General features: G+C 39.0%; 1 protein-coding gene and 1 long non-coding RNA gene across 3 annotated transcripts; one reads left to right on the top strand and one right to left on the bottom strand.

The window, feature by feature from the left end:
- Positions 1 to 140: 140 nt before the first annotated feature.
- LOC135967701 (uncharacterized) lies at positions 141 to 9,046 on the top strand. Its single transcript, XR_010581876.2, has 2 exons — positions 141 to 1,440; positions 8,181 to 9,046. It is a non-coding gene; the product is annotated as an uncharacterized lncRNA (long non-coding RNA).
- On the bottom strand, positions 7,369 to 17,311 carry KRT222 (keratin 222). Of its 2 annotated transcripts, none has more exons than XM_005584111.5 (6): positions 17,136 to 17,311; positions 14,050 to 14,178; positions 12,110 to 12,330; positions 9,808 to 9,884; positions 9,484 to 9,619; positions 7,369 to 8,762 (listed from the first exon to the last, which is right to left on the bottom strand). In XM_005584111.5, the coding sequence occupies exons 1-6, from the start codon at positions 17,229 to 17,231 to the stop codon at positions 8,534 to 8,536; spliced, it is 888 nt and encodes a 295-aa protein (XP_005584168.1). In that variant the 5' UTR covers positions 17,232 to 17,311; the 3' UTR covers positions 7,369 to 8,533. The 2 variants fall into 2 exon arrangements, with proteins under 2 accessions (XP_005584168.1, XP_005584169.1); XM_005584112.5 differs by having other exon boundaries at positions 17,054 to 17,311.
- Between the last annotated feature and the right edge of the window lie 725 nt (positions 17,312 to 18,036).

The raw sequence follows: 18,036 nt of genomic DNA on the forward strand, positions 1-18,036 counted from the left end.
CGGGCCCCACCCGACCCTCTTTGGAAAAAATAAACCTTCTAGTGAGGATGCGGTGATGCTTAGCACACTCCGGGATTTTTTTCAGGCCCCATTGGTTCCTCAAAACTCTCCGAATTTGGATACTTTCCTAGCCGGGCGCCGATTCGTCACGGCGAAGAGGGCCGAAGAGAACCGACCGCGGGATAGGCCTGGGTTTAGCGGCTGTGAGGAGCTGGAGCGGCCGCAGCGACCGAGGAGGTGGCGGGAGGCGCCGGGCCTTGCGGAGGGGCGGTGGGGGCTGCAGTGGGAGACGGCGGGAGGCACTCAGCGCGAGGCCGCGGAACCACTGTGGCCGCGCGCAGCTCGGCCAGACTCCGGCTGAGCCCGCCCCTGGAGGGGCCCTCCCCGACCCGGGTCTTTCCTTTCGGCTGTGGGCCAGAGTCTACACTTCACTATGCCGGGGATGGAGGCGTGGAGGACTCGCTTCGCGGCGTTTGCGTCCTCGCAGACGCCTCGCAGGACTTCCTGCCCTCACGGCACGGTAGTAGCTTTGGCGAAAAGCAGTACGAGTTTTGCAGTTTTTCCAAGCGCTTTTAGGGTGTAATCGTCCCAGGTTTCTGAGCCAAGGCCCGGAGAGGTTGACCCTCTTGCAACAGCTTGTGTGTCCTTGCAGCGCCGCGGGTGCCACCTGGTCTCCGCCCCAAAGCTGCCTTGGCTCCTTCGGTTCCCGCCAGCGGGAACGACCGACCCCACTTTCAGCTTAAACTCATCTGTCCTTCCGGATCCAGCTCAGAGGTCTCTTTGTGATGCCCTCCAGGAACTTCCCCCGCTAGTAATCCTTCCTTTGTATTCCCGTGGCTCTTTGATAATAATGACTGGAGTCCTGAACCTGACCCTTTGTATCGGACCGTGTTTGTCATCTCTAGTGCTTTATGAAGGCCTTGAAAGCAAGGTTCAGCCGTTTGTATTGGTCATCTTCCCCTTGCCAGTGCCTACGAAGGACTTGACTCATTCGCTGTTAGACGCTCAGTAAGTGTGTATTGAGGCAGCCCCCTGTGCTACTCCGGGACTCTTTCCACTACATCATGAGTATGTTGGTTTACCAGATGGAGTGAGTAGCCTTCTCTTTGGATACATAAACACCTGACGGATATTGTGGGCCACTGTGGAGGAGAATGAACAGATGGGACCCCTGACCTGTCGTTACTTGAAAACAGTTGACATTTAGAGAGAGAGGCTGAATTCTTGGGCTGCCCTTAGCCCTCATCCTGAGTGTGCCAACAGGGAATAGAAGCATCTCTAGTCTGCAAAGCCAGGAACAAGTGCTGCTCTGTCCAATTTATCCAATATTGTTATACTCATGAATAGAGATTAATGAATTGAAGAGCATATTCAAGAGAAAGACTAAAGGAGAGGTCGTCTGCCCTGTGGACAGGCAGCTTGAGTGGTGCTTGAGAAAATGTACATGAAATTGCTTTTTAAAAAATATTCACGCGTGTAGTCCCAGCACTTTTGGGAGGCCGAGGCGGGCGGATCACGAGGTCAGGAGATCGAGACCATCCTGGCTCACACTGTGAAATCCCGTCTCTACTAAAATTACAAAAACAAAATTAGCCGGGCGTGGCGGCGGGCGCGTGTAGTCTCAGCTATTGGGGAGACTGAGGCAGGAGAATGGCATGAACCCAGAAGGCGGAGCTTGCAGTGAGCCGAGATGGCGCCACTGCACTCCAGCCTGGGAGACAGAGCGAGACTCCGTCTCAAAAAACAAACAAACAAACAAAAATATATATATATACACACACACATATATATATATACACACACACACATATATATGCATCAGGGACATGTAAAGGATTAATGTACGATACACGAAGGCCTCGGAAGGGATTCCAGTACATTCTTTTTCTGGTTTTGCCAAGCAACTCCAGCCTGGTTTCTTCCCTGCCTTTGGGATTATGGTGGGGGGACTGGGCAAGTGCAGTGCTGGGGAGGCGCTGTGTGTTGTCCCCAGGCAGTCCTCTGAAGAAAAACTGCAGGTTTTGAATGTTAGGAATAAAGCACACTATAGTAGGAAAGGGATGGCCCACAAACGGAGAAAAGGGAAAGGAGGGGACCTAAGTGGAGCAGTGACGTTGTCTGATACACTTTGTCACTGGGCTTCTGCTCAAATGTCACCTTCTTAGTAGGTGTTTCCTGACCTCTTTAAAATTGCATCTCATTCCCCAACCCCCAGTGTCTGTTCATGGCCTGTTCTTTACTTTTTGTGTAGTACTTATCGCTACCTAACATACTATACATTTTATGAATTTATTTTTTCTTTTTCTTTTTCTTTTCTTTCTTTTTTTTTTTTTTTTTTGAGACGGAGTTTCGCTCTTGTTGCCCAGGCTGGAGTGCAATGGCACGATCTTGGCTCACTGCGACCTCCGTCTCCCGGGTTTAAGTGATTCTCCTGCCTCAGCCTCCCAAGTAGCTGGGATTACAGCATGTACTACCACAGCTGGCTAATTTTGTATTTTTAGTAGAGACGAGGTTTCACCATTGGTCAGGCTGGTCTTAGACTCCTGACCTCAAGTGATCCACCCGCCTCGGCCTCCCGAAGTGCTGGATTACAGGCGTGAGACACCGCACCCGGCCATCTTTTTTTTCCCATCAGAGTGGAGACGTTTGACTTTTGGAACAGTACACAGCACATTTAGGTGCTCAATACTTGTGGAGTAAATACATGAATGACTCATTTTCTTCCCTTGGTTCTTTCTCTACCAAAGATTTGAAAAATTAAGAAACACCAGCCTGGCAACATAGGGAGACCCCATCTCTTAAAAGAAAAAAAAAAAAAAAAAATTAGCCAGGTGTGGTCTCAGTTACTTGGGACGCTGAGGTGGGAGGATTGCTTGAGCCTGGGAGGTCAAGGCTGCAGTGAGCCATGATCATGCCACTGCACTCCACCCGGGGTGACAGAGCCCCTTTCTAAAAAAAAAAGAAAAGAAGGAAGGATATAGGTAAGAGATAATAGAAAAATAATCTGTTCCCTAGTTCTGAAGAAACTAAAACTGAAGAGTGAACTATCTAGCAAGATGGACTTTACTTATTATGAGTTTTTTTCCCCTTAAAGCAAATATCAGAACATATGATCTTGCCTTTAGAAGGATATTTTGGTAACTACAGGACAGATGTTTGGAGTTGTGATTATTCCCAGAAAACTTGGGATACAGCATCAATATGACTATTTAAACTAAATATAAGGGTCGTTGGGAGCGCTCACATGGGCCCAGTGGTTAACCCCAGAGATAATCTTAGACCCAATTAAGGCCTAACTTAGGCCTTAGTTTTCATTCTGGCAGCAAGATCCAGAAAGTTGGCCTGCTTTCCCCAGACACTACTCGTACTTTTTTGGGGTTCTTCTTTCCCCAAGACAGGGAAGCCAAAACTAAGTGAGTAAGCTAAGGTTCAAGCCCAGGTATCTTTGAGTTCTTTCCATTGTGCTGTGGGAAGAAACTGGTGATGGAGACAGAATTAGGGGTAGGACTGAGAAGAAAGAAGAAAAAAGGAGAAAATGAGAGAGAATAAGGAAAAACCTGAAGTCCTTGGACACCCAGTAGTCTATGAATAGGCTGTCAGTGGTCTATGAACCCTTTAAAATTATACTCAATTCTTATGGGCTTTTTTCCTGATAGAAGGTTGATTCTTTCATGAGATTTTCAAAGGGGTGCGTGACTCAAGAAAGATTATGAAGCAACCACTGAGCCATGGAGTTTGTAGTATGTCTGTGGAAGCTTTTTTAATGGATTTTTATTTTTCTTAAGCAAGGGAAAGCGAGAACAAAACTTTACCTGACCCAAATAGCCTATGAAAGTCTGGTTATAGACAAAATGATGAAACAAACTAATTTTCTCAGCTGTTTCTGTGAAAGCAGAAGGAGTTATGGGTATTCTGTTTTCTGTAGCTGGAAATAGTTGTGAAATATTGAAGCTTAGCAGCTTTCCAGGACAGAGTGATTCACAGAATTTAAAAAGCACGGTTTGCTTTTAGAACCCTCTGTGTTGCCCTCAAAATAACCTCGGGGATTTGGGACAAGAGTGTTGCCACATGGTGTGGAAAGGGATGAACATTGAAAACAGGATAGAGCTGGAGAATCTGGGGTGTGGGGTCTATTATCCACTGATAATATTGGGAGTCTAGAGCAAAGTAGCCAAACGAGATTGTTGCAGGCCGTATCTGGGCTGCTTCCTGTTTTTGTAATAAACCCTTATTTGGACACAGGCACCTCCATTTATTTACATATTGTCTTTGGTTGCTTGTGGTTACAAGGGAAGGGTTGCATACTTGTTACAGGGATCTTATGGCCTGAAAAGCCTAAAATATTTGCTCTCTGGGCTTCAATGGAGCAGGTTGCCAAGGCTGGTCTAGAGTCTAAGCATGTGAGGGAAACTTGGAAACGCTTGTACTGATTTTCACATATACCTTATTTTAGAGCCTTTATTTGTTATATGCCCACAAATATTGCAATCTGTGTGTACATGCCGGCCATAACTTGTAAACATAGAACCAAATTCTGCCCTGTAGACAGACAAACTTTCCTTTGATTTCATGTGTTGATAATTTGAGTAATGTGTATGCATATTATTTATCTAAAATTTAATTTCAGCTCATGTATCATAATACATTTCCAATGGGGAAACTTTCAAATTAATGAAAGCATTTTCTGACTTCAGAGATTTTTATTTTTATTTTCATTTTTGAGACAGGGTCTCACTCTATTGCCTAGGCTGGAGTGGTACAATCTAGGCTCACTGCAGTCTCGACCTCCTGGGTTCAGGCAATTCTCCCACCTCTGCTTCCTGAGTAGTTCAGACTACAGGTGCACACTACCACACTGGGTTAATTTTTTGATTTTTTTTTTTGGTTGAGACAAGGGCTCAGTGTGTTGCTCAGGCTGGTCTCAAACTCCTGGGCTCAAGTGATCCTCCTGCCTCAGCCTCCCTAAGTGTTGAGATTACAGGTGTGAGCCACCATGCCCAGCCAAGAGATTTTTTAAAAATTCTAAAACCATAAGAAAACAAATTGAAGGACAAACTTTGACAATACAAAGATCTCTAACAAATGAATAAGAAATATGCTTATGTGCAGTATTATTCACATATTTCTGCATAGCAAATTATCCCAAAATTTAGTGGCTTAAAATAATAATCACCTATTATCTTTAGATAAACTTTTTCTTTTTTTTGAGACACAGGGTCTCACTCTGTCACCCAGGCTGGAGTTCAGTGGCGTGATCTTGGCTCACTGTACCTTCCACCTCCTGGGCTCAAGCAATTCTTGCACTTCAGCCTCCTGAGTAGCTGGGACTACTGGTGTGTCAGCATGCTCGGTTAATTTGAAATTTTTTAATAGAAACAAGGCCTCACTATATTGCCCAGGCTGGGCTTGAACTCCTGAGCTCTAGCAATCCTGCTTAGGCCTCCCAAAGTGCTGGGATTATAGGCGTGAGCCACCGTGCCTGGCATAGAGAACATTTTTGTACTTTAGACAGTGTGCCTGGCATGGAGAACATTTTTGTACTTTAAGATCTATCATGACAGAACAGTTCAAATTGGGTGACTCACTGGGAAAGAATAACTTTTCTGGCAGCAATTGAAAAATTAAAAATAGTATCTTTACCTGTTGTGTTTTGAACTATTACTTAATCATTGTCAGCTATGATTTCCCCCACAAATTCTTTAAAGACAATTTTCTTCCAAATAGTACTGTATATCTGAGCAGTGCTTTACCAAATATTTTTGCTTGTATATTATTTCAAACAATTGTAAGGTAGGCAGAGTAGGAATTATTACCCAGCATTACCTTTTCCTTTGTTTTCAAGTGTAAAACTTGAGGCCTAGGAACTTAAAGTGGTCCCTCCTGATTACATGGTTAATTAGTGACAGAACCAGGGCTAGGATCCTACAATTGTTAGTAATTGGAATTGCTCTTTATTTTTGTATTTTGTTATGGAAGCATGCATTTGAAACATTTCAGAGAGATTGAAGAATATTAATTTCTACTCATGTATAAAACAAGGATAATATTATTCATTGTGTAGGACTATTGTAAGGAAGGATTAGGGATTATTAGGGATAAACACAGTGCCTGGAGCTGACTAAGTGCTTTGCAAATGGTGCAGCCATTATTAAACTTTTCCCAGATTTATGGGATTATGTGATTATTTTGATTTTTAAAAAACTAGAATAAAATATTGATATACCATTCTTAACTCTTTTGTGAAACAAGTTAAAAACCATTATCTATCTATTGTGATTGCAGTTTTCTTTATTCCCCAAATGAACTAACCATATTGGAGTAATTAGTTCTTTGTTTCTCTTAACTATGCGGAGATATTTTTGAACTAAAAGGACTGCTTTCAAACTCACATACAATGCAGCTTTAGCATTCATATTTCAATTTTTTCAATGTTTAATTTTTATTTATTTTTACTTTTTATAGAGATGGGGGTCTCGCTATATTGCCCAGGCTGGCCTTGAACTCCTGGGCTCAAGCAATCCTCCCACATTGGCCTCCCAAAGTGCTGGGATTACGGGCATGAGCCACCATGTCTGGCCATGTTTCATTTTTTAAATTGTATTGAAATCATTACCTTGGTAAATTCATATCCCAATTTAAAATGCCCGAAAGCGAATAAAGCTTCATTATAAATTCAAGTACTGTATTTTAAAATGTACATGTTATACACCCAATAGATGCATACTGGAATTACTACAACAAGCAGTTACATTCATGACGCCCAATACTAAGTTTTTTTTTTTTTTTTTACACTGCAATAGATTATGCTAGATATATTGCTTTATTATGATCACTGTTGCTTAGTACAGTAACTTTAGTACAATAACTTATATGATTGCATTTTTAAAGCTTTAATAAAGTTAGTAGCATTTAGCAATATTGAATGAAACATTTTTTATGTATAGGATGTATTTTAGGTCAGATGCTTATGCAAGAATAAGCACTTAACATGCTGTTACATCCTTGACAAAACAAAATCATCCCTTTTCACTAAATAGAATAAACCAGACTAAAAGGGATCTGAAGTAATTGAAAGAAAATTAAAAACTTTATATCCTTGTATTATGTTAAAGATTATTTAACATAATTTTTTCCTGGTTAAAACATACATTTTTCTGGTTGAAATATATATAATTTTATATGTATATTATATATATATGGAGAGAAAGAGAGATAGAGGAGAGAGAGAGAGAGAGAGAGAAACATTTTAAAGACTGTACTAAAATGCTAACATAGCTGTAGCCCTTAGATGATACTTTAGCTGGGAAAAAGTTGGTGAGTTGTACTCAACTACTTTTTCTGCTTAGAAAATAATTAAGAGCTTATAAATTTCTAATGTCTTAAAACAGGTATTTATTAAGATCTTAAATATACCTGTATTAAACAAATTAGGTTATTTTAAAAACTTTGCAACAATACCTCACTTATTCACAAATATATTTTCTACCCATATTTATTACAATTTGAACAATTTAAAAACAAATCCTGCAAATACTCTTAGCTTAGATAACAATACCGTTATCTTAGTTCACATTAGATAACAATACCATTATCTTAGTTCACATAAATGATTGCAAGAAATATTTATAATACTTCATATAGTATCTTATCTACGGCTCATAGCAAACACTCTAATCACATTATCTTTACAGATGGAAAAACTGGGATGGTGGATAACTGTTCTGATAACTATGGTAATACCTTTTCAATTTGCTTTTCATGTTTTGTTTGTGCAGTTGGCCTTCTGATTTTTTTTTTCTTTTTTTGGTGGGGGATACAACCTTTAAAGTTCTTGAGTAAAGTAAATCTTCTGGAAATCAGATACTTATTACAAAAAAAATCTTTTAGATATATGTATATTAATTTTACTTATCTCAAATTAGCCTTGGGGTGTGTTCCATAGTTCGCTCAGAATTTCTCATGGAAATAACTCTTATTTCTTTCAGTATACAAATGATTATCTCAAAAAGAAGAATCCTCATTAAGTAACGGGTGAATCCCCCTTTAAAAACTTGTTTATAATTGCTCTTTTTGAAAAATAGAACACACAGTAGGTTTAACCAGCCATTGAATAATGGTGAATAACTCAGTGTGACTCTTAATATAATACAATCTTATTTAAACAATTATTTTTTCCTTAGCATATTCAGCCATTGAAAAAAATTACGAAGACTTCACTAAACCAGTTAAATGCTTACAGTCTCTGATGAAGTTTCAAGGGAAAAAGAAGACTGGAGAATATAAAGAAATAGACTGTACTGAATTTGTGATTTTATTTTTAAGCTACTCCCTCTCATTCATATATGTCTATCATCTCCATAATTAGATTCAGAGAAATGTCCTTTACTGGTTTTTTCTTCTGAAGAGAACCACATATTGATCATAACAGTTTCCATACATATGTAATAACTTACATTTTGGGACAGAGGGAGTTGGTATAGCCCACCTTGGTCCATCCTAACATTTTCAAATCAAGTCAGATACTATCTTTGGATTAATCAGCTGTTGATGGAGGTTTGATAGAGGGAATACTGCATGATCTTCTCATGATAAGCCTGACTTCTATATCTGGTAGATTATCCTGCTTAGTCTGTAAACACCCTTCATCAGTGGCTGCTAAATGAAGATCAAATCGAAGAGAAACAGATTTTTTCCTCAATCGAGGGTTATCTTTAAAGAAAGAACCTTCCCATTCTTTAATAACTTCATCCACTTTCTCTGTCCTGAAATGATAAAATAAACCTTTTAATAATGAAGTATGGGTCTATTAAAAATATGTATTATGTATTTCATATCTATGGAAAAATCAAGAAATTTGTATAATTTATGGTGTACAGAATTTATAATGTACTTACTTTAACAACCATATGAATAGAATTGCAAAGGAATTCTATGGAATTTCTCTTTAGGAATTCTCATGTTTGGGTTGTATTTTTGTAAAAAAAATGGCAAATTAAGGATTGAGTACTCTTCCATGAATTTTTATGTATATATGTCAGATTAAAAATCACAGAATAGGCTGGGTATGGTGGCTCATGCCTGTAATCCCAGCACTTTGGGAAGCTGAGGCGGGCAGATCATGAGGTCAGGAGAATGAGACCAACCTGGCCAACATGGTAAAACCCCATCTCTACTAAAAATACAAAAAAATAGCTGAGTGTGGTGGCGCTTCCCAGCTGGTGGTATTCCCAGCTACTTGGGAGGCTGAGGCAGAACAATCGCTTGAACTCGGGAGGTGGAGGTTGCAGTGAGCCAAGATTGTGCCACTGCACTCCACTCTGGCAACAGAGTGAGACTCCGTCTCAAAAAAAAAAAAAAAATCACAGTATACTAAAACTATGTTTGGAAACATTTAAACAAAGAAGAGTAATTACTGAGATTACTCAAAGTTAATTTCTTTACATATATTTATTACTATTTCTTAGTCAAAGTTTCTTTACTTACTGGATAGTGCCATGAGCTTCAGTGCTCTCCTTAACGATATTCCCATTTAAGATTGCCTGTTTGGTCACTGTTTCTACGTTTTCATTCTCATACTTTTGTGGGACTTTTGTAGTAAAAGATATTTCATTTATAATGGCTGTGAAAATATTATTTGTGATATATTAAATTACAATATTGAATTACTGTTCACAAATTATATTCAAACTTTTATTCAAATATTGCTTGCTTTTCTTTGCTACTTTAGAGTGTTTAATTTCCATATAAAATAATCCCCGTAAATAGTACTTCACTTTTCAAATGAGTTTGTTTATGTCAGAAACTCACCTGATGGTAAAACAAAACCAACTTTACTTGTGGTAGGCTTTTTGTCTTTTTTCTCACCTTGGATACAACCATAATATCTGAAATCAGAAATAATTATATTTTAAGAGCAATACTGTATTAGCAAATAATTAAAACAAACAGAAGAATGGATAAATTGTATATTCATGCAATAGAAACACTATTTAACTGACAAGAAATGAACTAAGGCTATGTTTACGGATGGATCGCCTAAGAATAATATTGAGTGAAAAAAGTTTTATAGTTTTATAAAGTTTAGAATAATATGCAAAACAATTTCACACTTTGTAGAAATACATACATATTACTATAAATAAATGTATGAGACTAATAAGCATCAAATTCAGAAGCCAGGTCAGGTAGAGGGAGGAGCATGAGATTGGGGGATGTGGCTTAGGTGTCCAGGGAAGTTCAACAACATTGGAAACATTTTATTCTTTTTTTTTTTTTTTTAACTATTTTACTTTTTAAACTGGGGGAAGTGGGTACAGAGGTGGTCATTGTATTTTTATGAAATTTTCTTGTATATCTTAAGTGTAGCCTAATTTTTTTAAAGTTTTACTACGGAAATATTAAAGACTATTTGATCAATATCTTGAATGATTAGGAATTAAATAAAATTCACAACCATTCATTTTATTTAACAATTATATAGTTACATGTATATAGGATCTGGAATGATTAGGAATTAAAATTTATAACCATTTAACTATATAGTTACATATATACATATACATATATGTATATACATGATATATATACACACACATTTACATAGCACTTACAATGTGCCAGATATTGTTTTAACCACTTTACAAACATTAACTCATTTAATCCTCACAGCAATCCTATGAGGTAGGTAGTAGTAGTATTCCCATTTTACAGATGAGAAAACTGAGGCACACAGAGGTTAAGTAACTTGCCCAAGGTCACTCCGCTAGTAAGTGGTATATCTTTAATTCAGTTTATGTTTTTTCAAAGATTTAATAAATATCAAGATTTATTATAGGCTAAAGTTGTTTCACCTAGTTTTCATCTAGTTTTATAAAGGACTTATAATTTGGAAACAAGCAAGAATAAAGATTTCTTCATGGAGAATTGGAGGTTATGTCATGCTCAAAGCAATATGACCTTACAAGTCATTACAGATTATGATGTATGAATTAATAAGAATTCCTCTTGATATCTTTTCTTATCAGGACATCTAGCAGTCTTTTAAATCATGACTCAAAATAATATTGCTTTCCATGGTTGTAATATAATTACATTATAGTAATTATTATTGTTTTGGGGTTTGATGTGTGGTATAAGGTGAGCCCTTGGTCAGGGGGATTGTGGTGATTGTGAATTTTCCAGGCTTTCATTGTGGGTGATCCTTAGAAGGCACAGACTAATCCTAGAAGAGATGAATGGCAAGGAAGTGAGAAAGGAAAGGTCTCTCTCTCTCTCTCTCTCTTTTTTTTTTTTTGAGATGGAGTCTTACTCTGTCGCCTGGGCTGGAGTGCAGTGGCGCGGTCTCGGCTCACTGCAACCTGCCTCTCCTGGATTCAAGTGATTCTCCTGTCTCAGCCTCCCGAGTAGCTGGGATTACAGGCATGCACCACCATGCCCGGCTAGTTTTTGTATTATTAATATTGTTATTATTTTAGTAGAGACAGGGTTTTGCCATGTTGGCCAGGCTGATCTTGAACTCTTGACCTCAGGTGATCCTCCCACCTTGGCCTCCCAAAGTGCTGAGATTACAGGTGTGAGCCACCACACCCAGCTGAGGAAAGGTCTTTTTCATGATTAGCTCATTATAATCCCAAACTCCTGGGCTTAAGCAGTCCTCCCACCTTAGCCTCCCAAGTAGCTGGGACTACAGGTGTGTGCCACCATGCTCAGCAAATTTTAAATTTTTTTGTAGAGATGAGGTCTCACTATATTGCTCAAGCTGGTCTAAAACTCCTGAACTGTAGTAATCCTCCTGCCTCAGCCTCCCAAAGTGCTGGGATTACAGGAGTGAGCCACTGCAGCCGGCCAAGACTACAAGATCATTTTTGTAGTAATCTAGAATTGTTTACATTTTGTTCTAGCTGACTTTGGCTATTTGGTTCCTAATTTTGGAAGTCTAGAAATGGTTCTTTCATATATTATTTGCAGTGCATACCTTATTGTATAAACTCAGTGAATACACCAAGGTGATGATGGGTTTTTTGGATTTAATTTCTCTGACTACATCAACAATGGCATAAGTGGCTCTGTATTTCTGGCCCTTTGTCATTAACTAAATGGATTTAGGTACCTGATTTCTTCTTTTTCTAGGAGGCGGCGATAAGTTGCTATTTCTTGTTCCAGCCTCATCTTCGTGTTGAGAAGCATCTCATGCTCTTGAAGCTGCTTTTCGATGCCGCGCCTTACTTCCTGTAGCTCTTTTTCTAGTCCTTCAATCACAGCCTCTAGGTCTTGCAGCTGCATCTGGTAATGCTGCTCGCTGGCATGTAGAGAGTTTTCAAGGCCCCTTTCCTGTTTTATATAGATTTTCATCAGTGAATCAGTAACACAGAATGTGTTTCTGAAATCTGATTTGCAATATCTTCATCTTTTTTTTTTTTTTTTTTTTTGAGACAGATTCTCGCCCTGTTCCCCAGGGTGGAGTGCAATGGCACGATCTTGGTTCACTGCAACCTCCACCTCCTGGGTTCAAGTGATTCTCCTGCCTCAGCCTCTCAAGTAGCTAGGATTACAGGCGTGTGCCACCACGCCTGGCTAATTTTTTGTATCTTTAGTAGAGACGGGGCTTCACCATGTTGGCCAGGCTGGTCTCGAACTCCTGACCTCGTGATCCGCCCGCCTTGGCCTCCCAAAGTGCTGGGATGACAGGCTTGAGCCACTGTGCCTGGCTGTCTTCATTCTTTTATGTTCCATTTTTTTCTTTAAAAAGATTGCAATAATTGTATTATACCTATGCAAGAGGTGTGTTTCCTTACAGCTTTGTGTGTGACCCCTAATTTTTTAAAAATTATATTTTATGTACCTAACTAGATATCTTACTATATTTCAAAGACATCTTGTGATAATTCTTACTGCAAAAAAAAAAAAAAAAAAAAAAAAAAATCCTCTGCAGCGTGATTAACTTATTATCACTCTGAATTATCTGATTTTTAAATTATGGAAAGTATACTTCAGAGGTAGGCTTTGCTTTGTAAAACAAAAGAAAGAAAATATAGTATATTGAATATCAAAGCCAGAGCAGACTGCTCATAAAAGGCATTTAGGAACATGCTTACATACTTTTTGTTTGTTTGTTTGAGACAGTCTCACTATGTCTCTCAGGCTGGAGTGCAGTGGTGTGATCTCAGCTCACTGCAGCCTCTGCCTCCTGGGTTCAAGTGATTCTCATGCCTCAGCCTCCTGAGTAGCTGGGATTACAGGCGTGTGCCACCACACCCAGCTAATTTTTTGTATTTTTAGTATAAGAGATGGTTTCGCCATGTTGCCTAGGCTGGTTCAAACTCCTGGCCTAAAGTGATCCACCTGCCTTGGCCTCCCAAAGTGCTAGGATTACAGGCATGAGCAACCGCATGCCAAACATATTTTCTTTTTCTTTTTTGGAGACAGAGTCTCACTCTGTCACCCAGGCTGGAGTGCAGTGGCATGATCTCGGCTCACTGCCACCTCTGCCTCCCAGGTTCAAGCAATTCTTGTGCCTCAGCCTCCTAAGTTGCTGGGACTACAGGCGTGTGCCACCATGCTCAGCTAATATTTTGTATTTAATAGAGACGGGGTTTCACCATGTTGCTCAGGCTGGTCTCAAACTCCTGAGCTCAGGCAGTCAGCCCACCTCAGCCTCCCAAATTGCTGGGATTACAGGTGTGAGCCACAGTGTCGGCCTAAATATTTTTTGTTAGATGTCTCAATGGCATGGATAAAAGAATCCCCACTGTGAAGACTTTGGATAATAACAAATGCTCTATTCCCCAACTTCAGCAACTAGAGAATCCCAAGGTAATAAGAAAGGATTTCTTCATTTTTACAGGTCTGAACTAAACCTTGAGTGAGTTGGTAACAGCCACTGCCACAATGGGGGGAGGGGTGAGTAATTAAACTAGGATCAGGGATAGAATTCAGTGGCCTTGATTTCCAGTTTCTCATGGTGAATAAACGGACACTCATCCTTCCCCTCTCTTAATCAAATCACATCTGAGGACTCGATGGGTCAGTTACTTTTGAGATCATTCTCACCACAGCATGGAGAGATTCAATTTCCACTTGCAGGTGGTGCCACTGGCGTCGGGCCTCCTTGAGTTCTGCTTGAGCTGCCTTCAGAGCCTCTTCATCTTTGTCCATTTTTTTGCTTATGTCTTCTTCTAGCTACAAGAAAGCCAACAGCAACAATAACAAAAAACAAGGAGTGCTTCTGAAAATGACATGTGTAAGAGCAATTGTAGAAAAATTGTATAGGAATCAAAACATTTTTCCTTAACTTGTTAGATTATAATGTGTGTTCTAGTGCCTAGTTAACTAATTAAATATGTAAGCAAGTCCATTGCGTTCTTAGCCCGTTTTCTTCTATGTAAAATGATTTCAACAACTCTCTTCCAACTATGACAATCTATGAAATAAGGAAAAATACATTTATATGAATGAAAACAGTTTGCAGGACCAAGATTTGTGATCTCTGATTCTTAACTTTTCATTATTTATGGATCATTAGGAGGAAGGATTGAAAATTTGCTATTTCCCCCCACATTTTCTTGTAGGTTGCTTTGCAGAAGCAGATAAACAGTTGTACCCCGCAAAACTAATCAATCCTGGGACCAGGTATAGGGACAGGAGTAAATTCTGCTAGGAAGTACATTACTGGTAATTTAGAGAATTAAGTTACTATAGGCAATAAGGCTCACAAATAGACTTCCATATTAAGAAAATCTGTTGATTTACCTTTTTCAGGATGATTTTTTTAAAAGGCATATTAAGTTTGGGTATCTGGGTAATAAAGAATAAATAATAAAAATGACTTCTCTAAGGATTATTTTCTAAATATTCTCATATTAAAAAAAGAAGTAGAAATTTTATATTTAGCTTTAAATGTTTTTATGTTGATGTTGAAATTAAAAGAAAGTATCTGTTGACAGAATTTTTAACATTTGGCCCCAGGAACAGTGAGAACAATGTATAGAATTGATTATAGTATTTTGAAGCAAAATTTATAACTTTTAATATTATAAAAAAGCATTTTAACATTTAAAAATTTAATTTTATTATACAATAGATTTTTTAAAGGAAACGAAGTAAATGAAAGTTTATGAATAAAATTTAGGGCAAGGTATTTGAGAACAAAATTCGTACATTTCTTTTGGTTTGTTGAAAATCTGTTCTTAGTGTTAACTTGGCAAAGTCACGCAGCAAGCAACACCTACCAGAGGAACTACAGAGGATAAAGTAAAGAATTTTGGAAAAAAGAAAACCGAAAAATGCTGGTGTCTGCTGGTCTTGTGGCTTTCGAATATGGAACTGGCAGCTAAGCTTGTTTGGTAACTACCGTCCCAAGATGGCCCCTAAGGAACTCTATCATCTCCCAAGATGAGTCTTAGGGTGATCCCCTTCTCCATTGACTCTGGGCTGACCTGGGTCTTGCTTTAACCAGTAGAATGAGGCAGAAGGAATGCTGTGCCACTTCTAGGCCTAAGTCTTAGGAAGCCTGATAACTTCCACTTCTGTGCTTTTGGGAGCCCTGGGCCAATATGTAAGAAGTCTGGATGCCCTGTTGGAGAGATCTTGTAGAAAGGCCAGATGGAGAGAGACCCTGAGGCTACATGGAGTGAGAGAGGAAGTCCCAGCAGAGCCAGCCTTTTGGCAATGCCCTGCCAAAGTGCCAGACACATGAGTGAACCCAGTCATACCCCAAGACGATTGACGTCCCAGCTGAGTTTTGGGGGTGTTATACAACAATCTGTAACTAAAATAGCTTATTTAGAAATTTTAAAAAAATAACTAAATAATCAGGCTGTCTTGAATTTAATTCAGCTGACTTTCTGAGTTATTTGGAAGAAAATCCTCTAAAGTAGTTTCAAGTTAAAAGACACTTTAAACAAAACTTTACTGTAGTCTTTTCATTTGAATTTACTCATTTTGGCCCCGTGACTTGTAAACTAAACTCATATTTCTACTACTGCAAAGGTAAATGTTTTGTTTACAGTTTTTAGAAGTTGTCATCTATTTTTTTCTTCTGTTTGTAAAGGTGAATGAACTATCCCAATGCCTACATGTACCAGTGACTTTGCTTAATCTAAGATGTTGATCATTCTTTATGAAGACTAAAAATGTTACCTAGAGGTGAAATTTACAATGGAACTAAAAATGAGTTGCTAATGGAATAAAGCCCTGAGATTTTTCTACTAATTTTTTTCTTTTTTCTTTTGGGTGATATTCTTAAGTAAACTTTTTGCTGTATTTCAGGGCTTGGAAGATACCTTGAACCCATATATGATAGGTAAACTAAAAAATCCCCTAAATTTCTTAATCTTTGTTTCTAAAATATTTGTTTGTAAATTTGTTTAAAGACTTGAGACCTTAATTAATTGCTGAAAGTGATTGTTAGTTTAAAACTAAATCTATGAAATTAGGATTTAGTCCTTATCTAAGTTGGCTTTCTCTCTCTTTTTTAAATACTTAAATATTACAAGCTTTGTAATGGAAAGAAACATTTCTCATCTTATAGTACAGAAGCAAAAATCTTAGTGGAGAATCGTTACCAATTTGGGGAATTTCGATGGTCATAATTTATATCATTGTTTCTGAATGCCATGTTCACACACTCAGATGATTTCTATTCATAACAATCTGGTATAAAACGGAACTCGTTTAAAAGATGATAGAAACCTTTTAGAAATATTTATCTCTAGAAAGTGTACATGCTAATAAATCTTACTTAAAGGTTTTACATTTTAAAGATATTATTTAAATTATCTCTGTAAATAACTCCATAATATCTTTGAAGGGTATTTGGAATGCTTCCTTCCTGAAGATTGTAAGAGGTTAGAGTGCACCATTTTATTGTATGTTGACCCCATGTTAATGATAGGAACCTCACAATTTATATAAAAATCAAGTGCATCAATCAATGCTTATTTAATGGCAATTTAACAATATAATCACAGTATTTCCCCCTGTAGTCCCAGTCACATTGCAGTAGAAGCTAAATTCCTTCCCCAATAGATGCTGCATCGAAAAGGAAATACTGTACCTCAGAGAGGCCGGGACAGGAATTGGGTAGACATGGACTGTCTCCTTATTCTGGAAGGTGCCTGTCTGTATGAAATCATTACCTGGATCCTTGTTGAGAGCACCGTCTCTATCTGATTTCTGGTGAGGATCTTTTCATAGTTTGCCCTGATCTCATTGAGTAGCTGGGACAGTTCCATTCTTTTCCCATCCTCCACCTTGGCTAACTGAACCTTATCGATAGGATGAGTCGCTGCGGCAGAGTCTGCTCGGTCTGCGCGGAGGGCAGGGAGCCTCGCAGAGTCTTAAAGATGCAGAGCTCCTTTTTCAGAGGCCACGGAAACTCTCGTCTTTCTAACTAATTATGCAAATCCAGGGTAAACTCTTTGCTCCTATTGTTATTGATACAGCAGAAATGTCAGATTCTTCATGAAGGAAAGGAAAATTTCAAAAACCTGTACTGGTTCCCTGTACAAATTGAGCACTTTGAGGGGAGGGGGAGTTCATTGTTGTGAAAAGGAAATGGGGCATAACTTTTTTTTTTTTTTTTTTTGAGACAGAGTCTCGCTCTGTCGCCCAGGCTGGAGCACAGTGGCCGGATCTCAGCTCACTGCAAGCTCTGCCTCCTGGGTTTACGCCGTTCTCCTGCCTCAGCCTCCCAAGTAGCTGGGACTACGGGCGCCCACCACCGTGCCCGGCTAATTTTTTTTTTTTGTATTTTTTAGTAGAGACGGGGTTTCACTGTGTTAGCCAGGATGGTCTCGATTTCCTGACCTTGTCATCCGCCCGTCTCGGCCTCCCAAAGTGCTGGCATTACAGGCTTGAGTCACCGCGCCCGGCCTATGGGGCATAACTTAAAGAAAATTGCCGGGCATGGTGGCTCACGCCTGTAATCCCAGCACTTTAGGAGGCTGGGCGGGGGGGGGTGGATCTCTTGAGGTCGGGAGTTCGAGACCAGCCTGGCCAACATGGTGAAACCCCATCTCTACTGCAAATACAAACATT

Source organism: Macaca fascicularis, chromosome 16 (assembly GCF_037993035.2).
Source record: "Macaca fascicularis isolate 582-1 chromosome 16, T2T-MFA8v1.1".
Classification (NCBI taxonomy): Eukaryota; Metazoa; Chordata; class Mammalia; order Primates; family Cercopithecidae; genus Macaca; species Macaca fascicularis.

Coding starts and splice junctions, on each gene's coding strand:
- KRT222 (XM_005584111.5), bottom strand. CDS start 17,231: ATGGAACTGTCCCAGCTACTCAATGAGATCAGGGCAAACTATGAAAAG. Junction 12,331..14,049: donor TTGAATCTCTCCATGCTGTG/GTGAGAATGATC, acceptor TATATAAAACAG/GAAAGGGGCCTTGAAAACTC. Junction 9,620..9,807: donor TGGTTTTGTTTTACCATCAG/GTGAGTTTCTGA, acceptor ATATTTTCACAG/CCATTATAAATGAAATATCT.